This window comes from Bidens hawaiensis, unplaced genomic scaffold, assembly GCF_021521415.1.
Source record: "Bidens hawaiensis isolate Kalapana, Puna unplaced genomic scaffold, B.hawaiensis_p1.1 tig00001960_1, whole genome shotgun sequence".
In the NCBI taxonomy this organism is placed as follows: Eukaryota; Viridiplantae; Streptophyta; class Magnoliopsida; order Asterales; family Asteraceae; genus Bidens; species Bidens hawaiensis.
This window is the reverse complement of record NW_027491108.1, coordinates 1,233,017-1,260,028: the sequence shown is the minus strand read 5'-3', so window position 1 is coordinate 1,260,028 and position 27,012 is coordinate 1,233,017. Positions and strand designations below refer to the sequence as shown.

At 35.8% G+C, this 27,012-nt stretch overlaps 4 protein-coding genes and 2 pseudogenes across 5 annotated transcripts in view; all 6 read right to left on the bottom strand.

Annotated features, from left to right (window-relative positions):
- LOC143601874 (E3 ubiquitin-protein ligase PRT1-like) overlaps positions 1–27,012 on the bottom strand; it is a 228,406-nt gene that overhangs the window by 83,263 nt on the left and 118,131 nt on the right. The gene's annotated exons all lie outside the window — the stretch shown is intronic.
- On the bottom strand, positions 722–1,312 carry LOC143600423 (pathogenesis-related protein 1A-like). Its single transcript, XM_077078122.1, has one exon. It carries the CDS (start codon positions 1,214–1,216, stop codon positions 722–724), a length of 495 nt encoding a protein of 164 aa, XP_076934237.1. The 5' UTR covers positions 1,217–1,312.
- LOC143600413 (putative pectin methylesterase CGR2) lies at positions 4,242–5,807 on the bottom strand. The gene is made up of 5 exons (XM_077078114.1): positions 5,773–5,807; positions 5,664–5,696; positions 4,733–5,107; positions 4,605–4,660; positions 4,242–4,537 (listed from the first exon to the last, which is right to left on the bottom strand). Exons 3-5 carry the CDS (start codon positions 5,037–5,039, stop codon positions 4,385–4,387), a joined length of 516 nt encoding a protein of 171 aa, XP_076934229.1. The 5' UTR covers positions 5,040–5,107; positions 5,664–5,696; positions 5,773–5,807; the 3' UTR covers positions 4,242–4,384.
- On the bottom strand, positions 10,805–13,022 carry LOC143601656 (squalene monooxygenase SE1-like). The gene is made up of 7 exons (XM_077079014.1): positions 12,798–13,022; positions 12,492–12,603; positions 12,240–12,414; positions 11,784–12,171; positions 11,429–11,704; positions 11,072–11,350; positions 10,805–10,909 (listed from the first exon to the last, which is right to left on the bottom strand). The coding sequence occupies exons 1-7, from the start codon at positions 13,020–13,022 to the stop codon at positions 10,805–10,807; spliced, it is 1,560 nt and encodes a 519-aa protein (XP_076935129.1).
- On the bottom strand, positions 14,233–16,387 carry LOC143600404 (L-type lectin-domain containing receptor kinase IX.1 pseudogene; annotated as a pseudogene).
- On the bottom strand, positions 17,036–25,352 carry LOC143600396 (oligopeptide transporter 4-like; annotated as a pseudogene). The gene is made up of 6 exons (XR_013147464.1): positions 24,986–25,352; positions 24,715–24,812; positions 18,385–18,948; positions 18,048–18,287; positions 17,779–17,961; positions 17,036–17,702 (listed from the first exon to the last, which is right to left on the bottom strand). The product of XR_013147464.1 is annotated as an oligopeptide transporter 4-like (transcript).

The window sequence follows — 27,012 nt, the reverse complement described above, 5'->3', positions numbered from 1 at the left end:
TCAGGGTATTTCCGAGATATTACATGTTGTGTGTTGGGTTTATAGGTTGCGTGTTGGTTGGTTGAATTGTTCAATTCAAACACGGGTCATATTTTTATTCGTGTTAATAACATCAACTATAACACATGCACATTTGTAAAATTAGTTTTTAATCACATGTAAAATCAATTTTTATTCACAAAAAAAGTAATAAAAGGTTAAAAAAAATAATAATGAAACTTATATCAAATGAGGCATCTGTTAAAACAGAAAAACGTATTTTAACGTGCGATTTGTCTGAATTAATTATTTTGTATGTTAGATATTTTAAATTTTATATATTTCAATACTGAACAAAAGCCGAAGAACAAACCAAAGATGTTCATTTTTTGGTGATTTTGTGTGTGCAATAGCATACGTCAATTCTAGATATGATGGGTGCTCCATAACTGAACCAATCAGCTTTGGTAAAATTCTTATCTTTATCATGGTTTGATTCGGGTTCTACCAGTCTTGCAACTAGACTACTGATGAGCGTTCTTGAATATGCCTTTATGCCCTTTAATAATTTTAAAATGTATGCACAAAATCCGAATATATGCAAGATTATTAATCTGAAAAGTAGTTAATGTTTCACGTATGCCGTTTTATTCCTTAATTATCGCATAATAATGCATATTCATAGCTTATTTATATAATTTTAACCAACAACGTACATATGAAACATATAGTTCACTAGTCACTAGTATGGAGCTTGACCGATGTAGTTTCCAAGAGGATAATAGCTACAAATAACGAACCACCATCCATTATTAGTGCACTGAACCCTTGCACAACCAAGTTGGACAGAATTACGCCACACCACTTGAGTATAATGTCCACAAACTTGTCCCCTAGCACATGTATTACTAATATAATCATAATAACGTTTCTCGTCTACCCATAAATTTACCGCATTGACACCAGTGAAGGTACCACTACCCTCGGCAAGGTTCTCACCATAAGGTCCACCAGAGTGCACCAAATTGCAGTCCCCGATTCTCTGATTAGCATAGTTTTGGGCATAGGCAGCCACAGTAGCGTTCCATACCATGTTTCCAACGCCCACCTGGGCACGAGCCGCATTGTGGGTATCTAAGTAATCTTGTTGAGAGTTTTGTGCATGGGTGATGGTGGCTAGAGTAGTTGAGAAACAAATTAGAACAAATGAGAGTTTGAGTGACCCCATTTGGTACATTAATAAATTGGTCGGTAGGTGTTTGATGATGGGTAGACATGAACTAAGGCTAGCTATTTATAGATGATTGATATTATACAAATGGCTACTTGATTAGTTAAATAATGATAAACATAGCAATCTAAGCAAAATCAACAAGAAAACTTTCCCTTTGTACATAATGGCATTTGCTTCAAATCTTAAAACACACCAATTCATACCTCGTTGGGCTTACACCATCCAATCCCATTTAAACAACTCCTCATTATTATTATTATTTTCTTTTACTAAAACATTATACTATTTTGAAACCGTGTTAGAGGTGATAACATGACGTGTATATACATTAGTACATTACTATTACATTTGTTTTGTATATTGTATTGTTTTCATATGCATGCTATTGTTTTTTGAGGTGGTTTTCAAAAGAAAGTATGTTATGGTAGTAAAAGTATTTCGGGTTTGTCACATCCCCTAAGTTATCGTTCTCATCTCCATCATCTCGATCAAGCTCGGAAGTGATACCGGGTTCTCCTGATCTCATCTAGTTCTAAAAGAGCCTAGTTTTGACATTTTGCGTGTAAAGTTATATATTCTTCAAAATAAAATAATAAGATTCAATACATATGGAATGTTGATGATGTCTTCATTTACCACGTCAATAGCTACATAACGTCACCGTTAACATATGGCGTTATAATAATAGTGGCCTTTGGCTATGACATATAGATTAGCTTAAACTTCCTATCTAGAATAACAAAACATAAGCTAGCTAGGTTTAGAACGCATGTCACACACGAGATAATTTAAATTATAAAATTATAAGTAAAACAAATAATTACATAACGTATATGAAAAAAATGTATTGCATCTAATTGCTTGTATCTATATAATGTGTACATAAATTGATTTTATTTATATCACAAAATGATTTTTCTAAATGAACTTAATAAAAAAAATGCACGTGCAAAATCGTATCCGAGAATGCTTCTTTCTATTGAAAAATTCATTATCGGTGTCATATATGTATAATTGAAAGAATTTTGGTTATGAACCAATTTCGAAAATAAGTCTTCTCATACGATAGTAGTTCTAACAACTCAGCCTAAATACAAAAGAGGTGCTACATTTATTGATATATTTATAAATTTCCCACCCATCAAAGGAAAGTAGGATATTAAATTGTAGCAATAGATGTTCTTCAAGAACTATGTTTTTCTAATCTACACCATAAAAAAGATTTTGATAAATTTCAGAGGGCTTATCGACTTTGTCATAATGACAACATAAAAAATAACATGCTAACCCATTCAATTTTGTGAATATTTTGTTTCATTTGAGAATAGTTTTGCATGGCATGCTTCCCATACAACGTTCTGATCACCATTGAAGGAAAAATTAATGTTGCCATAAATACTTCAAATTTGATAAAAGTTAGAAGCATTGATAGGCATGTGTGTGGCATGTCGAAAGTGTTCACAATATTTTCTTAAATTTTAATAGTTGAGGGAAAAATAGTCAATTTGCCAAATCCCGAACCTTTTGATTATTTCAAAAAATGCCCTTAAAAATAAACTTAAAACCCGAATCATGTTTAAAATTCTAGCTTTCATACTTTTGACATTTTAAAGTCAAGACTTTGAACCCATAACAAATTTGACGATAAATCTATTTTGCATTCTCAAACTTTTAAAAATACTCAAAATTTTCATTTTTGACCCGTAACAAATTTTGACCTAAATGTAGTTAACTTGTACCAAACAATCTATTTACCAACTTTTGACCCATAAAATCAAATTTAACTTCCACAAAAAACCCGAAATAATTTTCATTTGAGAAACATGATTTGTTGTTACATTTTTGTAATTCACCAAATATTTTGAGATATATAGTAAAATAATATGTTAATATTTATATATATAAATATATATAGATATTATATAAATATAGTGTAAAAGAAAAGTAAATGATTATTGATTTATTACATATATTAGGGTATATTAGTTTTGGAGAGAAAAAAATTATAAAAATTAACCAAAACATAACAGGTATTCACATTTATTTTACTTTATTAGAATAGGTAGATTTGTTTAGGGGATTACCGCATTTAAAAAGTTATTATTATATTTTGCAAACAATCGTGCCAAACTTATAAATAAGCTTTTGAACTTTTTTCGTTATATAAATCAGGGAAAGTGAATACGTGTTGTAAGATGTATAAGTTTGGACGCGAAACCCACCAAAACAACGTTATTTTGAAAACAACCCATCAAAAACTTAATTTGCTCATCCGTCTCTCCTCCGCTTTGAGATGCCTCTGTTCGTCTCCGTCACCTATTGATAGGGTGGGAATTAGAAGACATATTAGGTATTATGTGTTTAACTGGTTTTATTTTTTAATTGAGATTTTTATACATATTTTCTTCCTAAAACTTCCTTTATCACATATTCGCCAATGCTATTCTTTAAATTACATATTTCCCCTTTGAATCTTCAATTACCATTTTCTCTTTTACAGTTATATGTAAATGCCCCTATATTTATTTGAGCTCAAGTAAATACGTAATTTGATATTTTGATTTTAATACTTTTTTTATAATGCTTTTTTTATTGTAATTAATAAAATTAATTTAAATAAATTTATTTCATAACCTTCATATAGAAAAGCAATTGAAATTTTATATATATATTATATAACCATATCAATGCATTTTATAAATAACTATTACGTAATTAAGCGTATATAAAGTACGTCGAATCATCAATGCATATAGAAACAAGTAATAACCAAGAAATTATCCCTTTGAAAAAAAAGTAACTTCCTAAAAACCTGACAACCGGACCTTATTTGAGTCAGTTTTTGGTCAATTTGCTTTGAGCTCAAACCCAAAAAACCCGAATAAATAACCCAAAGAACACCCCTTCAACTCAAACATTTGTTCATATTGCACTAATGTGGGTTTGATTGGTACTCGTGAATTGTTATTAAAAGAGGGCGAAGCTTATATTGAACGAAGCTGAGCCCATAAAGGGCCATAAGTATACAAAAGCATTATATAATTAACAATCTACATTGCATTTTAAATACACAATTATCAAACTTATCTTCTTTTTGATAACATATATGTAATGTAAACTCTGTTAACTCTATGACTTAACTCCAAAAGAATCAAAGAACAAAGGTATGCTTCAAATAAGCGATTTAAGGTGGAAAATCTGGCAGCTCGACTGGTACCGTTTCTTGGCTGCAGCTAACTCAAACTTCTTGATTGCGTCTTCATTCTCGTCTATCTTGCTTTGAACAAAAAACCGAATCCACCAAGTCGCACTTCGCAGTTTTGCCTAAACAAATGAAAAACATAAATAAAAATCACAAATTTTAAAAATAGATTGAAAAAAGAGGACTCACAGGGCGACCAAACTTTGACATCTCGTCAACTTTAATCGTACGCTGCCCAGGATAACCTATTTCCAAAAAGGACAATAAAATTAGAAATGTTATTTATGCAATGCAAAGACATTTATTTGGAAATTTACCTGAGAAAATAATAAATCCATCAGAAGATACTCTTGCTAATTCGGGAAGTGTCTTGTTGAGATACTTCGGGGACAAATAATCGAGTGCATCCGAGACTATAACAAGTGAAAAAGATTTAGATCTATAAGGTAGAGGAAACTTGATGTCAGCTACCCGAACAATGCCTTTTCTTACAAGGCGGTTGCATTTAGCATCAGCCTCATCTAAATCATAAGGCTCTACACCCCATGCTTCAGTCCCATCTTCTTTTAATAACTTGGAGACCACCGCACACATGTCGGGGCCCACGTGCAAGATTCTGTGCATGCTATCTCTGTACGCTTTCTTTAAATAAGGTAATGCTTGAAAAATTTCAGATGTGCATGACGAACTGGCTGCATATAAATTACATAATCATTCAGATTGGTGGTGTTTCAATAAATTAATTTAACTGTTTATATTTCAATAATAAAGGCGTAAACGAACCAAGTTGCTCGTGAGCTACTAGAGATCAGCACGTTAAAGCTTGAATCGAGCCGAGATAAACGGAGTCTGAGCCCGAGCTCATGCTTAAAATAAGCTTGTTTTAATAATTGAGCCTAAGCCCGAGCCGGCTTGTGAGCCTAAAGTCCAAAGCAAGCCTATTATTTAACATGTTTAATATATATCTATTTAAAAATTATCATTATATACAAACTTATGAGAAAATAATAACTAAATAATATAAATTATGTCATATGTAAAATCATACTTAAAAAAATATAAAAATAATTATAAATATATAGAAACTAATTAGTAAATAATAAACAAGGCGAGCTTGAAAAACTACTCACAAGCCGGGCTCGAGCTTTAGAATAGAGCTTGAAGCTTGGGGCCGACTAAGCTCATTTACACCCCTAGTCTATAAAAAGATATAAAGTTGTTTGGTTGTATACATGTAGAATGGTTTACCTTGAAGCCTAGTTAAATCAGCTTTATCAAAACCTGTGAGAAACATATATAATTTGGAGTGATTAACATATATGTTAAGTATTAACAAAGGATGCATATATATACTAACCTGAAGCAGTATAAAGATATCCAATAATCAGAAAAGCTCCCTGAAAGATGGATGCAAAGGTTATGTATATAGATTACACAAATATTAATTAATTTGAAATGAGTTAACTACCAATAATACAAGTCCGATGGATAAGAAGAAGGGTGAGGAGCGTGACTTGGGGTGCAATGATGTCATAAAAGGAAGGGTGGCTCCATCGCCCAATCGTCTGGATAAGCCAGAAGCTGGTCTCCTTGACATAATAATTTATGATTTGCCTAACATATATAAGATACTAGTATTAACTATGCACATGAATGAATGAAGTTGTGTTATTTGGGGTGTTGTTAGCTCCAGACAATCAATCAATCAATTCGTATTAAAAGAAAGGAGATACCTGGAATGATCGAGGTTGGGGGGTTCAGATCTGGATCTGTGTTTCTGATGAAAGGAAAGGAAAGAAAAGAATGTCATATATATATATAACGACTTTACTCTTCTTATCTCTCTCTCTCTCTCCCTCTCGCAGTAAGTGTTGTTTTTTTGTTTGATTTCTCTCTCATGGGATGGGATTGCAACTCAGCATCATGATTTTTCTTAAGCTTAGGTAGGAGGGAGTGCAAACAAGCTGAGCTGTTCAAGAGCTACTCGGAATTTGATTTGTTAAAAAGCTTGATTGAGTCGAGCTGAAGTAAGCTCGTTTAATAAACTAGCCGAGCCCAAGCTTCACTGCGAACCGGCTCGCGATCTAAACAAGCTGCCATTTATATGATTTTTTAAAATATATATTAAATAACTATTAATTAATATAAATAATGTCATGAAAAAATAAATAAAAATAACTAATTAATATATATTATTTTATACATAAATTATAATAGAAAAATATATATACAAACAATTATAATTATATAAAAAATAATTAATAAATAGTACATGAGCTGAGCTCGAGCTCTTTTACACCTCTAATTTTAAGAATTATGACATATTTCCCCCTCTAAACCTTATTAAATGCATATTTATTCAAATCAAAATTTAATTGCATATAATCTCATCCTTAACTATAAAAGACCATGTTTGAAATATAAAAGACCATGTTTGAAATATGATATATGAGTTGGTCACATAAGCAACACGTAAATAGTGAGCTTTCACATGTCACATCAAATTGGATTTGCAAATGCTATGGTGAGATGCAATATAGTGGTTGGGGTGTAACGAAATGAATGGCGAATTTATTAATTATTAACCAAAAATTTAAAACTATTTTAACTTGTGCCTAGAGCCTCGCGCCCAATTTGGTGCCAGTGTGGGGTTGGTTTACTTCTTCCGCACCCGATAACACATGGCCTGGATCATGATGAGACAGCCGAAGTTGGTTCGAGCTATACGCATTCGGTCGGGTTAGGTTATGTAACGGGTTCAGATTGGTTCGGGTTAAAATGGAATTTATACCAAAATAGCAGGTATTTTATTTTCTGCAACTTGTGGCACCAATGCGACTTGCAGGTAATTCGGTTTCCCGTTGCTATTGTTCTTTATTTCATGATGCCTAAGTTATTATTTCAACAAATAAGACACTTGAAAATGATATCTAATTGTTATCAAGGATTGAGTTCATGTTACACCCCGACTAGCACAATGCGGCAGCATAAAACGGAAATGTAACAGACAACTCTGATATCAACCATATTGTTTATAAAGAAACATTACAGACTAATTTACAATATATTACATTACATTGTTCTATCATCGTTTTATAATCTAGGCGATACAAACAGAACTAGTTCGTTAAACTAATTAATCTTACTACTAACACCCTTGCTTTTATGCACATAGCATCAACTACTCCTTATTCACGTAACAAGTCATCAAATTATTTCAACTTTGGTATACCTGAAAAGCAGTTTAAAACGGGTCAACTACTAGAGTTGGTGAGTTTCACGAGTTTCAAGAAAACAGTTATGAATATTCACAAGTTAACACTTGTAATTACGATATAAGTATGTATGTATGTAAATGATGTAACTATGCTAAGCTACAGTGAAGCCTTGACTGTTTGTGCTGCGTGCATCCATTTTTCATGCCCAATCAACCACTGTGGCTCCCCTTTCGCCCACAGCGTGCCCCGATAGCTATGTCTAACACTACATAGCCTGTTTGTATAAGTATGATCATGTGTAAACGGCGCTATGTGACACGGCAACCAGGCTGATTCCGTTTGGATTTGCCAAACCAATAGTACTATTCATAAGCCACCGGCTCGAAGTTAATCACTGTGTTAGTGGGGACTTTCGTGTGTTAGCACCTAGATAATTCACATCATTACACGTTTCAAATATGTATATGTAATTTATATTTGCAAATATATGTAATGAAACATGCTTTTCATCCAAAAAGTTCGTAAAACTGTTTAAAGAGAGTGGTCATGAAACTCACTGTTTAGTAGATGTCTGGTACTGTGTCAGCTCGTAGTTGGTTCAGCTCACCATTACTAGTCTCTATAATCAATGTTATAAGAATATTAATATTTTAATATTATTATAGTCTTCATACTAAACTGGGCTGTATAACTAATCTGGGTATAGCTGTTACACCCAGAAAGTGTCAATAGGCTTAGATTGTGATGTTGATCAATGTCTAATACTTTAAACCGAACTTGGCTCGGTTTCCCCGTTTTCCCAGCTGGGTCAAGTTGTTCATTTATGCGTTCAAAAAACAGTTATGGGGATGTAAGCTTGGGTAAATGTGTTGGTCGATAAAATGATTAAGTTATAAAGAAAGATCATAATTCAGGGATTTGGATTCGCTACGGGGCTCGTTTCTGTTTATTCAGTTTCCTTTTGGAGAAAAACACGCACAATCTATTCAAATTGTCCTGATTTTTCAGATAAAGTTCGTTTTTACTTAAATAATCCAAAAATATAGTTTCTGATCACTCTTGATGTTCTGATATTCCAATAGGTTCGTTAAACACGAACTCGTCGGTTTTTATCAGAATTGAATTTGTTTAATATTTAAATTAACACAATTAATTATCCGTTAATCTTTAAATTATGAAAATTTAGTCATTTATCGATTAAAATATGTAGATTTTTATAAAAATATTGCTGGAATTATTTACTGACTCATTAATTTATGAAAAATCATCTTATCTGCTATATTTAGCCCGAAAATAGTCCGTTTATACCAAATGATCTCCGAAAAATCCGTCAAAATTTCTTAGTGACCAGTATATGTCCCAAAACAACCTGGAAAAATCCCAAACTCTAGCAATCTTTCCAAGTATCATTTTCGAGCTGACAACGACTATAAAAATCCAAACAAACGCAAATGCACAAAACATACTTAGGGTTTTCTAAATGACCCCAAATTTCATATGTGATCATAATATACCAAATATAAGTTCCCCACAAAATTCCATAATTTTTCAAGCATTTTAACTATTTTTCCCAAATAAACGTCTCAATTCGGTAATAAATTCGCCAGATATTCTCGAATGGTAGAAAAGTTACCAAATTCGAACAGGGACTCAATGATATGGTCCCTGATGTTCCTGAAAAATTTCATGACCTAACAATATGTACATCACAATCAAATCCTAAACAGCCCGTAATCGAGTGATTCGGTATTACCTTAGCGGTTTTGGTTCGTTTTCGCCCTTCTAATCAAGTTTTTGGGTTCTTGTGCTTCTATGAAAGCTAGATACAGGTCCTATATCACAAACCAATCAAGTTTCATCAGCATAACAACCTATCAACTTAGGGTTTCGGCTAGGGTATTAAACCAAACTTTTGAACCGTAAAAACGCCGTTTAAACCCTCTAATCCGTGTTTATGGCCAAAAAAGAGTATGATTATGATTCCTAACCATGCGTATGATCAAAATATATTTTTGGACCATTTTAAGGTTTTTGCATGGCCAGGAATTATTTTTGGTACTCAAACTATGTTTATATGATATTAAACGAGGTTAAACACGTACAAAATTGATTAAAATAAATCTAATACCTTAAGTTCTTTGAAGGGTTGTTGAAGAACGGTGAAAAATCCAGAAGTTGGCTGGGTTTTTATGTAACAAAATATCTTTGAGGTAATAATAATATAAAGGAAACCCATACGGGGGGTTTCCGCTTATTGCAACCGAGATTGGGTTTGCCCTCTGGCCCATTTTGGTCCAATAACCTGAATTTGCAAGCCCGGACGCGAAAGCCCAATTTCAAATTTATTTCGGGTTTGGTTTTTGGCGCCAAAAATATATCGGGTACGTCAAACATTGTGAAAACGAGTGTTTTTCGGCTATTTTTGTGTAAATTTATAAAAACATATTATACGTTTATAAAATTCAAAAATATTTTCACGGATTACTTAAAACATTTCAAGTAAGTGTTTGGTAAGTCTTTTTCGGCTTAACGGATGCTACAATGCCTGGTTTGTAACTAACTATCTCTCGTGTTTAAATCTATAGCGGGTAGTTAAACGAGTATGTTTTCGTTTAACTTGTTTGCTATCGATCTAAGGCCATAAAACTAATATACTAGCTTATATTAAACGTATATCACTTATAAATGCCCCCCCGGGATATCTGGGTCATAACCAGATCCGTTCGGTTAATCGTTTGATCGTTACGTAATAAGCGTTTATTTGCTTAATCGGTAATACGTACTGAGGTGTGCCTGGTTTTGGCTCAAATGTCACAGGTCAAGATGCCACTAGCATAGTCTGTAGATTGATGGCTGTTAATTACTGATCAATTTAGAATATTGTAGGATCCTTGCATTTGTAGTAATCTACCTTTAGTTAAATGTGGAGAACAGGAATCTTATTCGCCTTTAGTATTAATGTCATTTATCAAACTCTATGATACTGATTAACCATCTAAAATGTATTTAATAGACATAAACCAAAAATTGTTGACCAAAATCGACATTATTAACATATACGCCCTCTAAAGTCATTACATGAAGAAACAAAAAAAATTAACTAGAAAAGTGATTCACTGTAAAAAAACTACAAACTAGATAAGTGTATTTACATTTTAAATTTAAACAGACTTAATGCAGAAAAGGAGATTTATAATATGTTGCACTTGAAGATGATAATAGCATTGGCGCAGCTCCTTCGGATTTTAGGATGGGGAAAATAATACCCGATGCATCCTGCCAATCAAAACATAGAGATTCATTAAACATTTAAAAAATTTATACCTAGCCAACATGACAATATGGTTTCACAAACTACTTATCAACATCAAGCTTATTTAAACAACTTAATCATGATTATACCAAAACTATATATATAGATGTATGGCAGATAAGTACCAAGATCAATCCAACACCTAGCCAGGCACGCTGTGGTGAAGGAAATGGAAGTAATAAGCGACCAACTCCAAAGACAGCAACAGAAAAGAAATGAAGCACCAAGCTCCATGGCTTAGGGTTTAGACCGGATAAGAGTGCAATGGGTCCGCTTGAGAACACCCCACCAAGGGTCAAGTAGTCAAAACATGCTTTACGTAGCTCGGTTCTCGCTTGGTCATGTGATGCAGAAAACACCTTGTACAAGGCTCCAGCCAGTGTGTTGATTGTAGACGCTAATGGCTGTAAAAAAACAAAAATGCACCTCAGTTTCTTGAAAATCTGATTGTAACTAATTTAACACCAATGTTTGATGATGACCTTGCGCAAAGTGTAAAACGAGTCGAGATGATCACAGAGGGCAAATGAATCATTCATATTCCCAATAGGTCGGAGAAGATCACGAACAATAACAACGTCTGATAAGGCCACGGTCATTCCTCCACCTGTCAAAGGATGTCTCATATTGAATGAGTCCCCGAGTAAGATTGCACCCGGGGTGGGTTGTGGGACAGCTGGCATGCTTCTGTTAGCCATTGTTTTTATGCTTCCTTCGTCCACCGTATCAATGAAGCTAGGTCGCAGCTCAGGAGGGATCTAAAACCACAAAGTATGAAAATAATATTACACTTGAATACCTTTTAGATATAATACTAATATATAACTAATGAAGTACCTGAGGAGCGACTTTGGTTTTCAAATAAAGGGCCATGTCACCATTGCCAACAGAAGGGATCTTCTTTCCAGGAATATCAACTAAACACCGAATCTCGGTACTGCTGATACGATAACACAATATTGGTGAAGGGTCTGCTAGAATAACATGTCCATGATTCGGGTAAGGAGCCTCACAGTTCTTCAAAAGCAATGCAGCAAAAGAAGATGGAATATCTATATCAGGTTTGCACAGACCGCGTCTTAGATTTGAAAAACAGCCATCACAGACGATGGTCAGTGGGGCATTAGCAGTAATATCTTGACCAGCTCTGGTCTTGTAGCGCACGCCTGTCACAGACCCTTTTTCTTCAATTAGGGATGTCACTGTTCCTTGTTCAAGCCTCACACTGAAATAATATATACTTAAGATATTTGAATATGTACATCAAAAATGGATTTTAGTAAAGTTGATTACTTTGGGACGGTGGCAGCCTTGTCACGCATGCGTTGAACAAACCGCCCGTTGTGGAAACTTCTACCTGAGACATCTCTTGTGAACTTCTCTAACGGGTAAGCGAGTTTAGTGCTTTTACCATCCATGAACAAAGCATAGCCAAACACCTTTTGAGCATCTATTTCCTCTACACAATCTGAAACAAATACAATTGAACTATTAATGCTACTACCTTATAATATATGAGCATTTATGCATGTGTTGGTAACTTACCTTCTAAATCCAGTTGGATCAATTTCATGTAGCCACCAGGTTGGAGCAATTCACCAACTATTCGGTCTTGCAATCCGAGGTCTCTTTCTATGACAAGAACACGTCGCCCGTCCTATAATATATAGAACTATTAAGAAGTTTAATTTAATATACGCAATGTGAATCTAGTTATTTATGAGTTTGAGTAAATAGTTCATCGTCGTTTAGTGCAAATAAGGAACTAGGAGCAATAAGATGGCAAAGATGAATGAAATTTCTTAATTTTGAGAGAAACTCAAAAGGAAAAAATAAAAGAAGATAGCATGCCTTGCCAAGACTATAGGCAAGGGCTGCACCAGCAACACCAGCACCAACTATGATGACATCAGTGGCTCCATTGTGAGTCTGAACTAATTGGTTGATCCGTTTATGAAAATCCAAATAATGCTCCGGTTTGTTCTTTTTCACGCCTAAGAAGTATATGAGAGCAAAACCTAACCAAGTAGCTATAATTCCTCCCAATATGTATAGCTGTAGTATCTTCAACTCCATCTTCAAGAAAACTGATATTGTGATTTGAATGAATCGTCGACATTATTATATATATGTGAACAAGAGCAAATTTCATAATATACAGTGACAAGAATGATTTCAAAGAGAACACACAAGTTTAAGGGAATATTGGTACCAGGCCAATTATTCTTCTTTTTAGTAGCTTTGCCAAAAGCAAAGTGTTAAACATTGACAAGATCAAAGAAGTATTTGTCTTTTACAGTTGGAACAAATATAAGGATCTTGCCCACTGCTTGAGGAAACAGTTTTCGCACCAGGATTGCGTATTTGATTTATCAATGGCACATTATTTAGAATTTCTAAAAATAAAATTTGTTACTTTAATGTTGAGAGGCGAGTGGTTTGGCAGAGCATCGTGTGCTAAAAGTGTAGTTTTACATTTGATGTATGATTGAAATATTCAAGGCATACAACTTTATTTTGCAAAACTGATTAGCATATATTCTTCTGATACAGAAAATAATTATTTGTTTGATCTTACAAGGATACCTATGTTGTGAATATATTTCTTTTACAAGGATAGATTGCTAAGTGATCATGTTAGGATCCAAGAATGATTATTTATTTACTTGAAATTGCACTCGGTAGTTCAATCAGGAAGTGAAGTGCTGATGTATAAGAGATTCTACATGCGTTGCTTCATTTTATATTGAAAAGTGACTCGTCGCAAAACCTTATGCACAGCGTTACATTTAACTGTAGGCCGGAATTGTTTTAAGGACACAGATTACTCGTTCCGAGGCAATAAGTATTGGACTATTGATTGTTGTTTTCTATGCATAACTTTAGAACCCAAAGCAACTACCTAGCTTGTTTATAGAAATTTCATTTAGAGAAACTTACTGCAAGCATCCTTACTTAGTACTTACATGGACTGGAATTAAGGTTGATAGAATTTAATTAAGATTGGTATTTACTAGATGGATACAACACAAGCTGAGTTGTATTTTGGAAAGATTCATCACTCAATCATAGCAGGATTGCATTCCATTAAAAGCTATATCTTTACTTATTGCAAGCATGTTCTACACCTAGAAATATAAACTTATTACCGGATTCTACTAAAATAAATCTCATAATTTCAAGCTGGTTACAGAAACCAAATGTTAAACTTCTTGAAAAATGCTTCACTGCATGCATTTTTCCTTCAAACAAAAAGCGAAAAAAAAACACTTCTAAACTGAATTGCTTATTGTGCCTCACAGATTAAAGATTCTGTTGAGGAAGCTGAAGATGAACTGGTAAGCTTGGATGAGCCGGTATCATCACTCCCAGAACCCGTGAGATCAATGGATGGTGAAGACCAGCATGCAGACATTTTGATTATGGGTGTTGCAAAAAGTGCTGGTGGCACGGTTTTTGAAAGGTTTGGAAGTGGTGCTTCAAAGTTCAAAACTTGAATTGCTTGCTTTATGGAAGGTCGGGCATTGGGATCAGTGTGCGCACACCAAAGTCCCACGGTGATCAAACATTCCATCTCCGCTTCATCAAAATCTCCATTAAGATTCAAGTCAGCTACTTCACTAATCTCCCCTCTTCCATAAAGGTCCCAAACATGGTCAACCAATCTGGCATGACCATCTTTTGCCATTGGATCAAGTGGTTTCTTTCCACTAGCTATTTCAAGAGCCACAACTCCAAAGCTATAAACATCTGACACCTTGCCAGCTTTCCCGGTTAGGATACATTCAGGAGCCATGTAACCCATTGTACCCGCCAATATTGTGGTTTGTGACCCCTTCTCATGGTCAACAAGCCTAGCCAAACCAAAATCTCCAAGCTTGGCGTTAAAATTGGAGTCGAGCATAATGTTACTTGATTTAATATCTCTATGCAAAACACATTGTTCCCATTCTTCTTGAAGATAAAGCAACGCGGAGGCTAACCCTCGAACTATATTGTACCTAATTGACCAAGTCAACAAACAACTTCCTTTGAAGAGATGAGAATCCAAGCTACCGTTTGACATGAACTCATAAACAAGTAGTAGTTCTTTACCTTCATGGCACCAACCGATGAGGTTGACCAAGTTTCTGTGTCTCAACCGGCTAATGGTCTTCACTTCGGCTGCGTACTCTTTTATTCCTTGTTTGGATCCACTTGAAATCTTCTTGACCGCCACATACGATTGAATTTCTTTCAAGAAACCTTTATAAACACCACCAAAACCACCTTGTCCTATCTTCTCTTCTTCTGCAAAGTTCTTTGTTGCAAGCGCCAGTTGTTTGTATGTGAACTTCTTTGGTCCAGTCTCAATCCCAAATTCTTGTGTAGTATCAGTCGCGTCTTCGTTTTTCTTTTCATACATAATCTTTCTCTTTTTCAAGGAGCAACATATGAAAAATCCAGTAATTAACGCGCATACAGAGACACCTAGACCGAGACCAACACCCAGCACGACCTTGGTTCGTGCACGGTTAGGACCAGGGACCGTCTCTGTGGTTGATGGGGTTGGTGCAGAACCATTGGTACTCTTTGTATCCAACCCGATTGGACCAATGCTTCGTTCATCAATTGGTAAACTTGAATCGAAATACCATGAATGAAGAGTGTGAATCTCAAAATAGTCACCAGTTGAAGCCGAAAACCCGATGCTAACATTTTCTGCTAGATAATCTCTTAGATCAACTTGTGTGCTAAGTCTTTGCGTGAACGCCTGATCACCATCGAAGCCTGTAAATGCAACACTCAGCCTTTTTGCACTAGAGTTGTAAGTTACTCTTGCTGCGTTCATTTGTCCTTCAGAAACAAGATTTGACCATGTAACATTTGTAACCGATATCATGGAGTTTATGTTGATACCTGCATGATCACCAACTGGATCCCAATCATTCTGAAAAGTATCAAACTCTACTGCTACAAACGGGTTCAAAGTTGATTTGAGCACCTGGTCACCACCTGCAAGGCCAATGCCACCACCTTCATGTTTAGAGGGAATTTGAAACCCGTCTGGTGCAAGAAAGAACGCGAGCCCATCACCATACAACTCCTGCTCTCCGGCGTTATGATGAATGTAAACAGGGTGGTGAAATCGGCTAACTCGCCTGAACTTTTGTCCCAAAGATGGAATAATTTCTGATATGTGACTCGACCAGTGCTATTATGCATTTCTTTATCCTGTTGGTTTCTGGTGAGTTGAATTACTGGACTAGAAGGTGCAGCATCTCCAGCGTAATTTAAGTCATGATTATTTAGGTCGAAACTGGTGAAATTAAACGATAGCTTTGCCGAAGAGGGAAGTGCTAGGAAAAGCAAGTATAAGATTATAATCATGGGAGAACGCCGATGATTGTGGAAATTAGTGTTCGTAGAGTTACATGTCCACATTTCTTTGTAATGGAACTATACATTCGGCATCTAAGAGCATATTCATATGATATGAATCAGATGAACAATGAAACATACAATGAGACAAGAAAGTTGTTTCATATTTGGCCTGCAGATTAGACATACTTGCCTGTCTCATAACTCTGATTTGTTCATGCATTAGAAACTGTAGTTGATATATTAATATAGAACTGTTGAAATTACCGAAACCATTAAGTATTCCAGATGAGCCGCCATTTGAGGGTGACACGCATAGTTTAGGATGTGATTGTGCATTTCGTTCATGCGTCATGGACACAATGTTTCGTAATTGGTTTTAACACACCGATATCACTACTAAACAAATTGTAAATTATCGATGGAAACCATGCCCGATATTGATATTAAACAGATGGTTTATGCAGTAGTCAAGAATTAAATAACAAACTCTATGCAACAACATATACAAAGCTTATGCAACAACATATATAGATTCATCATGTATGTTGTTGCATCAAGACCATGTATGAATATATCAAGAATTAAACATAATATAAATAACAAACTCTAGTATACATGCATTTATGCATCATAAATTCAATTCATACAAAGCTTATGCAAAAACATATATAGATTCATCATGCCTATCATTCTGCAAACGTATCTTTAGCCATCCATAGTTTTACATATGGTTTAACATTACACTATTTATAAACCTAAAGCAATATACAAGTGTTGCTAGTTAACGGGACAACCATCAACATTGACTCCTTTAGCGGTGGGGCAAGTCGCCAACAGGCAATGCTCGCCATCAGTACCCCACCAAGTCACACCTTTTTCCTCAACACCCACGCAGAAATAAAGCAACACCGCCATGAACGCGACACCAGCATCCAACGCAGCCGAGAGAACATAATTATACCTCTGCCACCACTGTTTCCTGCACCGAAAAACAAAGAAGTTGAAAACTGTCCCTATAATAATCCAGGCATTGTAGTTCACAGCGGTGGCTGGTGGCATGGCACCGGTTGCTCCTAATATAACCGGAAGGTTTACGAGAGGAAGCCAAGTTTGTTTAGGGAATGCCTTGTAAAACAGCCAAATAATAATGGGTCCTAATGCACCCCCAAGGAAGAACCAGTTCATAGAACTGTAGTTTCCAAGACTCCCGAATATACGCTTCGGTCCCACCAAACCCCATATGACTGATGCATCGAAAAAGACTCGATCTCCTTGGCATGTCCATGGGCTGTCCGGTGGAAGAAGCTCGTCTTGACAGATGTTTTCAATTGAGTCTAGTAACCATACTGCCACAACAAGGTTTACTGTTCCAGCCAAAATGGTTCCTATAAACTGGTTTAAAAGTACGCATTAACAATCTAGCTACCAAATTAGTTTTAGCATAAAATATTACATGTAAGTAATGTACCTGAACCAAGAACATTGATCTTGGAGGAATCTTCATATAATGTCCGAGCTTGAAATCACTTAGGAACGAAATGGCTTGTGTCATACTCATGTAACCGTAAACCTTAAAGCATACATTTGCTATCGGTCTTCCCGGAAGTATAACGCCCATAATGTACTCCGTGATTATGTTTAGCCCCGGTGTCTGCAAGCATTCATATTGTTCACAAACTTATCACACACTTGTTAATTAAGTGGATAACTTTTTTTAACATGTAATTTTAAAATTACCTGATTTGTTGTGGCAGTGATGATGCTTATTGGGAGTGTAAAAACGAAGGCAATAGCTGAAGCAAAGATTAGCCCCCACCACGGCATCTGAACTTGATCGTTTAGCACGGTGCATAGTACAAGAGATATCACGAGTGTTACAACTAGCAATAAATGGGTATGTCTTTGTATCTCTTCATGAGTCTCGTGTGTATATCCTCTTTTTCGTTGTACGAGGCTCGAAATCTATCATAGATTTCCCTGAAATCAACACCGAACGATTAAACATCACGCATATTCGTTGTCTTCATAAAAGAGTCAAGACATATATTATGTATAATTGGATATATTATATCACCTTCCATGAAAGAAGGCCACATGAGTTAGAGTTGATGCAATAGCTGCAAATCCAAAACCATAAGTGAGAGCAAAAAATGTACTTAAATGAATCCTTCCTTGTTCTTCATATTTCACCATATCTATCTGAAACTTGTCGTTAACAATCGCGGATATGTTATACTTGTGACCCTCCTTTGTGAACAAGTCTGATGAGAATATTGGGAATCTACTAGCTCCATACAAGTCCAAACCCCAATAAGACAATGGCATAACTATGTAGATTATCATTGCATACCCCAAGAACACATTGACTATGGCGAAAAACGGGCTGATCAGCGGGCTAAACAAGAAGGATGCTGCAACGGACCAGTCAAGTGTTATGGCTCCAAGCCCAAGACCTCTCATGCCCGATCCAAGTTGTTGGGCCTTGACGGATCCGGAGAAGGCCCAACAAACCCATGAGATGCTTGAGAGTGTAGAGAAGAGGTATCCTGGGACTAAATACCACGCGAAGCTACATATTAGTGCGATAAGGAAGAACTTTGCACGTGTCATTCGTTGCTCGTCTTTTTCATGCAGAGCCCTGCAATGCATGAATATAGATACTTTGATAAAAGTTAGAAAAATTCTAGAATAGGCTCGCTGATCACGTAAAAATGTTCAAAATGGGCATGGCAATCTCTCTTTTCTAAACTAGTCATGGAACAAATTGGACCAATCAAATGAAGACACATAAGCTGGTTAGGCACTATTTGAGCGGACACTGAAATCCTTGCAAAGCTGACATAGCATAACCTTTACTTAGACACATGTTATGAGCAATACATAGGAGCTCAAGAAAGAATGTATTGAGAAATAATCTTGAAACGAGTTATCGAAAGTTGAAGGGGCTAAGTGAAAGTATTTTATTACGTTTATTTTGGTATGTTTATTTAGTATTGTAAAAATATTAAGAGTTATTTAGTTTCCTAAATATGTTTTCTTGTTTTGCAAGTTGTTAGTTTAGTATAAATAGATGGTTAGGGTTTATGTAATTTGCAAGAGTCGAGAATTATAATAAAGAGAAAGAGTCGATCTTGGTTGAGATCAAACATCGTGTCTGTGTTCTTGAGCCTGATTTCCAACAATTGGTATCAGAGCTTTTATGCTCTTGATATTCTTGTTCAAAGCAAGTTGAGATAGAGAAGAAGAAAGACCGGAATTAAGGATCTGCCTGTTTGAAGAAAAAAAAATGAGAAGAAGGAAGCATACAAGGCAGTAGGCTGTAAAAGAAAGAAGCATGCAAGTAGGCATCTCAAAAAAGTTAAACAACTAAAAGAGAATTAATTTGGGCAAGTTAGGAAGCTAGAACCTCAATTTTGTGGCTGCAATCAAGCAAGTTAGTAACTGGTGAATTAACTCCAAAAGGTGAAGCAAGTGACAATAAGTAATTTTCTTTTGTTTTTTTAAACGAAAGTAGCAGATTAATTGCAAGAAGGCAACGGGTTCTTCTTGAATCCATGTGTTAGAAAATCAAGTTCATGTTAAGCAAGTAGCAAGAAAAATCTGATCAGCAAGTAGGTCAGTCAGATCAGCAAGTAGGTCTGTAGCAAGAAAACCTTATTAGCAAGTGGGTCAAGAGCAAGAAAAACCGGTTAGCAAGTAGGCCGGAAACTGATTAGCAAGTTGGTCAGTAGAACTTTCAGCAAGAAAACTGGTTAGCAAGTTGTCCAGAGCAAGTTCGGAGCAAGTAATCTGATCAACTGATCAGAAGCAAGAGCAAGAAACCCAGTTCGGGTTATAGCAAGAGCAAGAACGAATCGCAAGAATTCAAGCAAGAGAGAAGCAAGAAACCGCAAGAGCAATAAAGCATGGCAGAAGACAAAGAAATTGGACCAGTTCGTGAGCAAGGCAATGTATCCCTACAATGCCCTAAGTTGACAGAAACAAACTACACCATGTGGGCAATTCTGATGGAGCAAATCTTGAAGGCTTATGGCCTTTGGGGGATGGTTAATAAAGAAGAAGAAGAAGAAGAAGAAGAAGAAGATGATGATGATGATGATGATGATGATGATGATGATGATGAGAAGAAGGTTGCTACAACAAAAGCAATGATTTTTCAAACGCTACCAGAAGATATCTTGATGCAGGTTGCATAATACCCGAGTGCAAAAGAGGTGTGGGAATCAATCAAGGTTCGGTATGTAGGAGAAGATCAGATTCAGAAAGCACGTTTATCAACGTTAAGGAACGAGTTGGAGACGTTGAAGATGAAGGAGAATGAGACTGTGAATCAGTTTGCAAGCAAGTTAAGTGGCATGAGAGCAAAGTTTAGAACTCTTGGTTCTAATCTCAAAGACAAGGTGATTGTAAGGAAACTAATTAATTATCTTCCTAGGAAATTCCTACCAATCATAGCCTCTATGGAACAATATTTAGATATTGATAGTATGCCTTTTGAAGAAGCTGTGGGGAGGATAAAGACCTTTGAAGAACGTCTTAAATCCCTTTATGAACTAGAAGAGAATGATCAAAGTAAGTTACTACTAGGAAGTTCAAGTAATCCAAGGGTTGATGATCCTGAAAGTTGGCACTATGGAAAGGGAAGAGGTGGTGATCAAAACCGTGGGAGAGGAAGAGGTTTTGGTAGAGGAGAAAGAGGACATGGAAGAGGCATGGGACGAGGAAACAAAGACAAAAGTGGCTTTAGGTGCTATGAATGTGGTGAACTCGGTCACTTTGCATACGAGTGCACCAAGTGGGAGGAAAAGAAAGATGACAAGAACGAAGAAGCAAACCTTGTTTGAGATGATCATGATCCGGCTTTGTGGTGAAGAATGAATGAGTCGGTTTCAAGATTAAGGGGGAATTTAGGGATATAATCTTGAAACGAGTTATCGAAAGTTGAAGGGGCTAAGTAAAAGTATTTTATTACGTTTATTTTGGTATGTTTATTTAGTATGGTAAAAATATTTAGAGTTATTTAGTTTCCTAAATATGTTTTCTTGTTTTGCAAGTTGTTAGTTTAGTATAAATAGATGGTTAGGGTTTATGTAATTTGCAAGAGTCAAGAATTATAATAAAGAGAAAGAGTCGATCTTGGTTGAGATCAAACATCATGTCTGTGTTCTTGAGCCTGATTTCCAACAGAATGATTAGGCTAGGAAGGTGTCTACTGTACTTAGGCTTAAGAGGAGACTACACACTGAAGGAACGACTCCAATTTACCTGACATCGTTTAGCCTAGAATGCGTTCCTTCATTTAGCCTTCTATTAGCCTATACACAGTCGACACCTTTTTGCCTAATCATTCCCCCAATCTAAAGGTTCTAATTATAACCGTAGTTTTTTAAGTGTCTTCATTGGCCATGAATTGTTTTGAAAAGTGGATTTTCACTGTCAAGTTTTAAACTATTTCTTTGTTAACTTGCCTATTTTAGAAATTTTCCAAAAAGTAAATAAAAGTTATAATTATAACTGAAGTTTTTTAAGTGTGGTCAAAATAATAAGAGAACCTGTTACTAAGGTAAAGATTACCTAGACAACTTTTAGTTGACTCTATCATGTAAAACAAACATTCATTTAAATATTTAATTTATTAATCTATTATATATCCTTGTCTTTTAGCATACTACTGCTTACTTAGTTACTTACTATACGTACATCTTCCTTTGGAAAAAAAAAATGAATATGGAGGTAGTAGATGAGGGGATCAGATCCTCCTAAGTCAACGGATGTAGCCATCATTGATGACTTGTAAGTATGGAAGTATGGAGACTTAACGGAATGAAAAAATATCAACTTGATATAAACAGCTGTATTTGACTTTATCGCATGTTCCCATTTAAGATTGGAGCCTTTTTTTTTAGTCTTGTTGGATTTTAAAGCAAGAGTGAGAAACACTTGGTTATGAATACACATACATTTTCATTTAATACATTAATAGTACGTGCTGTATTATTAATTAATTTGTGGTTTCTCTTCAAGCACGAATCAAGTCAGTCAAACAAAGCTCAATCAGATCCAGTAACTAGTTAGTCAACATACCTTTCATAATTATGAATTAGCATGCTTAATTATAGATCAGTACGTACATTTGAGTAGACAAGTGATTTACAAACAAACCTTTTTTTTAATATTTTTATTATCATTTCATACCATAATAAGCTTACAATTATGATGCAGCAATGTTTATATTTCATATGTATTTTCATACCATAATAAGCTTACAATTTACTTGGCTAGTTTGACTTCTTTACCTTGTGATTTTTTTTAAAGAAAAAGAGAAAAAAAAATGAATTGATAATAATTTCTTTCCTAGTTTTCGCTATTTCCCAGTAACTCAGTAAGGCTGAGGGGTGTGGGGCTTCAGCGGGGGCGCGAGAGCCCCTCCGCTCGCGCCCCCAGGCGCGAGCACCACACCACCGAGGCGCGAGAGGGGCGCGAGAGGGGCGCGAGCACGGCTTTCAAAGCAGGCGCAAGCCTGTTCGCGTGAAGGAAGAGGCGTAAAGGGACATGGGAATGCGTGAAAGAGCCGTTGGGATGAGAAATGAGCCGTTGGGCTCTTTAATTTTATTAAAAAAAAATCTGTTTTTCCTATATATAAACCTAAACCAATTACCACACCCAAAATCACATACCACACCCAAAATCACATAAAACAATTACCACAACTTCAAAAAAAACCCAAAATCAACCCATCTTCCAAACCTTTTTTTAAAAACATGGCTGGAAATTGGTACCCAAACCTAGATTCAGGTTATAGTTACGACGATTTATGGTCGTCACCAGACCAATCGATGTTTTTTTCGGGGTCGCAAGAAACATCCGGCTTTCAACCATCCAACATACAACCGTCTCCTAACTTTGTTGTTCCGGAGACACAAGAATCACACGGTGATGCTACGGGAGCAAGGAGACGCGTCCACCGGAAAAAACAACTTGCAACGGACGGGCCGGGACCGGCTTCGACTCCGAGGATGAAACGGAAAACCACTCCGTGGTCATCGGATAAGAAGGAAGCCTTGTGTCGGGCTTGGATAGTCATTTCTGAGGATCGGCGTTGCGGTAATTGTTTTAACGTTTTTAAAAATGATTTTTAATAAAAAAGTTAAATAAAAAAGTTAACTGGAAATCTAATTTAATTATTCATTTTGCAGCCGACTACCAAAAAAGCAAGGTTTTTTGGACAAAGGTTAGGGAGACGTTCTATACGCTCGTTGGGAGTACAGAGCGAAACGCCGATATGATTTCGGGTCGGTGGTCCGAAATCAGAAAATTTGTCGGCTTGTTTACTAATCTTTTCAACAGGAACGCCGGTCGTATGAGACCAAGTGGCAGTGATGATTTGGCGGTTTATAATTTCACTGTCGAAGAGTGGAAGCAGGAGTGTTTGCGGAGGTATGGGACGGTGAAGACGTGGGACGATGTAAAGTTGTGGGAGAGGTTGAAAATGTGTTCCAAGTGGGTTGAGCTGGTGGCGCCGGACCATGATGCGGAAGTAGGGCCGAAACGGACTAAAACTAGTTCGTCTGGAGCGTATAGCACTTCTGCCGCGTCGGATTGCCGCGTTGGATTCGACCTAAACATTGCGGGGGAGGAAACGTCTTCACCGCCGAGGAGGCGGCCATTGGGACGGGACGCCAAGGGGAAAAAACCGGCTGAGGGGGGAGCCGTAAACATCGTCGATCTTGTTGAATCCCTCAATAAATTCAACAAAACCATGGAGGTGGTCTCTAATGACAAAAAGGAAAAAAGTCGAATGAGAGATTTGGACTTCCTTACAAGAGACTTCAGTAACCTAAATCCGGTCGATCAAATGCTGATGGAAAGGCAAAAGGAACGTATCCGAAAGAGGTTGATCGAAGAAGACCAAGCCGAAGAATAAGAATAATGTTTTTTTAGTACTTTAATTTTTTTTTTATTTTTAGATATTAATGTGTTTTTTTTTAATGTGTGTTTTTTTAATAATTTATGAGTTTTTTTAATAATACGTTTTTTGAATATATTTATAAAAAAATAAAAAAAAATCCGCTGGAGCCCCTGCTGGAGCCCCTCCACACCAGGGCCAGGGGCTCCAGCGGGGGCTCCATCACCCATCTTATCCAGTTTCTCTCTCTGCCACACGTCACAATATTATTGGCTGGAGCCCCCACTCACGCCCCCGTTAGAGCCCCCCACACCCCTCAGCCTAAGACATACGATATGAGTGTCTTAACGCATTTGACACAAGACATTAACTCTTGTGAACCCACAACAAGGTATCATAATTGAAGAAAAGGTGATGCTAATATGTATTTATTTATTTAAGCATAAGTACCATAACTTATTGATTTAGAAGCTACGCATCAACATCAAATCGCTTAACCTGAAAAGGGAAACCTGAACTAGAGTCCCCGGCCACCACATGTGCGACGGCTCCACCACGTATTTCCTCAGCAATCCCGCCCAACCGTATCCTAATACCTGTCGGAAAACACACCACCATCAAAGTTAATAAATTATTTATAGTAACTTTAACGCTATATCAGCATGTCAGGGTTGGCTTCGAAAATATAAACTCAATAACTAAAGTCATAAAATGACTAGCATGTCTAAAATATAAACTTAATAACTCATATATAATTTAAATAGTATACCTGTGTGGTAATAATCAGCCACCAACCGGCCAAAAACGAGATACTCCGGTGATAAAAAGCTTTAATAATCGTGACAATGCCAACGGCATAAGCTGATCCGTTCCCAAACGCACTTCCCGCGTTAGCAAAGATAGAAATAAGAACATGCTCCTTCATGTTAAACGGACCCGGGTTGAAAGAGAACAATTTGGGTCCAAAACCGGGCAAGTGGAACTTAGTCTCGGGTAGAACCGCAGCCATGAAGTGGCCAATAGGGGTGTGTGGCGACTTGGACGGTGATTTGGGTGATGACTAGTGGCTCAGTACGGTAAGAAAAGAATTGGTTAAAGAAAGAGAGGAGTGCACATGAGATCAGGCCTAAGAACCACATCCTAAAGGTCCAAACCGGCAAGGTTGGATCGTCGGTGTTGTTTACGGTTAGCCGAACTTCTTCGATGGGGGAAACCCCGTCGTCATCGTCGTGGGTGGCCGTGGGAGGGTACGACGACGACTTCTGGTCATCGAAGGTGCCCATGGCTGGGTTGGAATGAATGCTAGTAGGGGTGGATGTTTTGAACTTTTAGGATGAGTGGTGTTTCATAATATATAATGAGAACGCATTGATCATAATTGAGTATGAGTTAGACGTTGTGACATGGAATCATATGACTAACATCAAGTGAAGGTAAATATGTCGGTTCATTTAATTCATATCTAAATCTAAAATATATATAAAGGTTTTAACTTTAATTAAAAAATGCATGTCGAAAATATATATATATATATATATATATATATATATAATAAAAGAAAACTCATGTTTGTTCGGTTCTCAATGTGCGTGACTGTCTTCAAGATTTCAAATCCCAAAGATGAATACTAATAAATGGCTTTTATATATTATTTTTCTACAAGATTGATTGTTCAGTGATTTATTTTATTACTAGAGAGAGGTTTCAATAACATTTTATTAGGTTGTTTAATATTTACTAAACTTGTTTAGATTTTAAGGCGCTTATTAGTGTTTTTTTATCAGCCGTGTTTAGCCCAATTCAATAATAAGGGTTAAAAAATTGGGATTTTTACATATTTTTTTTCCTAAACTTTTGAAATTACATATTTTTCCACAATAAAAGTTTTTAATGCAAAATGTGCAATGCTCTTTAAGCATGATTTGAAGAAATATGTAATTTCAAAGTTTAGGAAGAAAAAATATGTAAATATCTCTAAAAATTTATGAATGTATTACATATAACTTTTTTTTTTATAAAAATTCATAACCTTATCGAGACCGTGCTCTAGACGGCACTCAAACCTATATGAAGTCCAAAACGACCCTATAAATAAATATGATAAATGCATTGTTTAGAAAAAAGAATAAAGTAAATCATTTTGATAAATATTTTAATGTGAAATCATATCTAATAAATATATGAAAATAATGTTATCACAAAAGATGTTAATTCTATTCCCATTCTGGATTAATATTTATAAAATAAATAAAACTATGGAAGTGAACACTAATTAGTATCTTAATTCTTAAAAGATTGGGTTTTGCGATTCAAAAATGGGTAGCGGCGTAGCTTGTTGCCCGCTTGCCTTCTGTTTCGATGTAATCCAATAAACAAACATATATTATAATGATAATTCCATTCTTAAACCAAGATGCGTTTTCATGACTATTTTTTTATGGAAAGAAAGAGAATCAAATATTCTTGAGACCGAACACCAATCACGAAATCAAAACATGCTTTTCCTGCGTTTGGTTGAGCTCAATAGGCGCCTGACTTATCCTTTCAATCTCATTCACACTTTTACAAATTGTAGACTTTTTTCTTATTCAAAATAATAATAATAATGATAAATATAACTCAAAATAAAAAAAACAAAAAAGTAAAAATACAAAAAGGTTTTCACCGTTCTCCTTGTTTAAAAAAAGACAATGTTGAGGGAAAAAATCATTATGTCATTTTATTTATCATTGTGTTTTTTGTTTATTTTCGTCACTGATTATATATTTTTTTCTTGACATTACGTTTTTTTTTCTT

Coding starts and splice junctions, on each gene's coding strand:
- LOC143600413 (XM_077078114.1), bottom strand. CDS start 5,039: ATGCACAGAATCTTGCACGTGGGCCCCGACATGTGTGCGGTGGTCTCC. Junction 4,661..4,732: donor TGGATTTATTATTTTCTCAG/GTAAATTTCCAA, acceptor TTTTGGAAATAG/GTTATCCTGGGCAGCGTACG. Junction 4,538..4,604: donor TGTCAAAGTTTGGTCGCCCT/GTGAGTCCTCTT, acceptor TCATTTGTTTAG/GCAAAACTGCGAAGTGCGAC.
- LOC143601656 (XM_077079014.1), bottom strand. CDS start 13,022: ATGGAGTTGAAGATACTACAGCTATACATATTGGGAGGAATTATAGCT. Junction 12,604..12,797: donor TTGCCTATAGTCTTGGCAAG/GCATGCTATCTT, acceptor TATATATTATAG/GACGGGCGACGTGTTCTTGT. Junction 11,705..11,783: donor AAACCAAAGTCGCTCCTCAG/GTACTTCATTAG, acceptor TTGTGGTTTTAG/ATCCCTCCTGAGCTGCGACC.
- LOC143600423 (XM_077078122.1), bottom strand. CDS start 1,216: ATGTACCAAATGGGGTCACTCAAACTCTCATTTGTTCTAATTTGTTTC.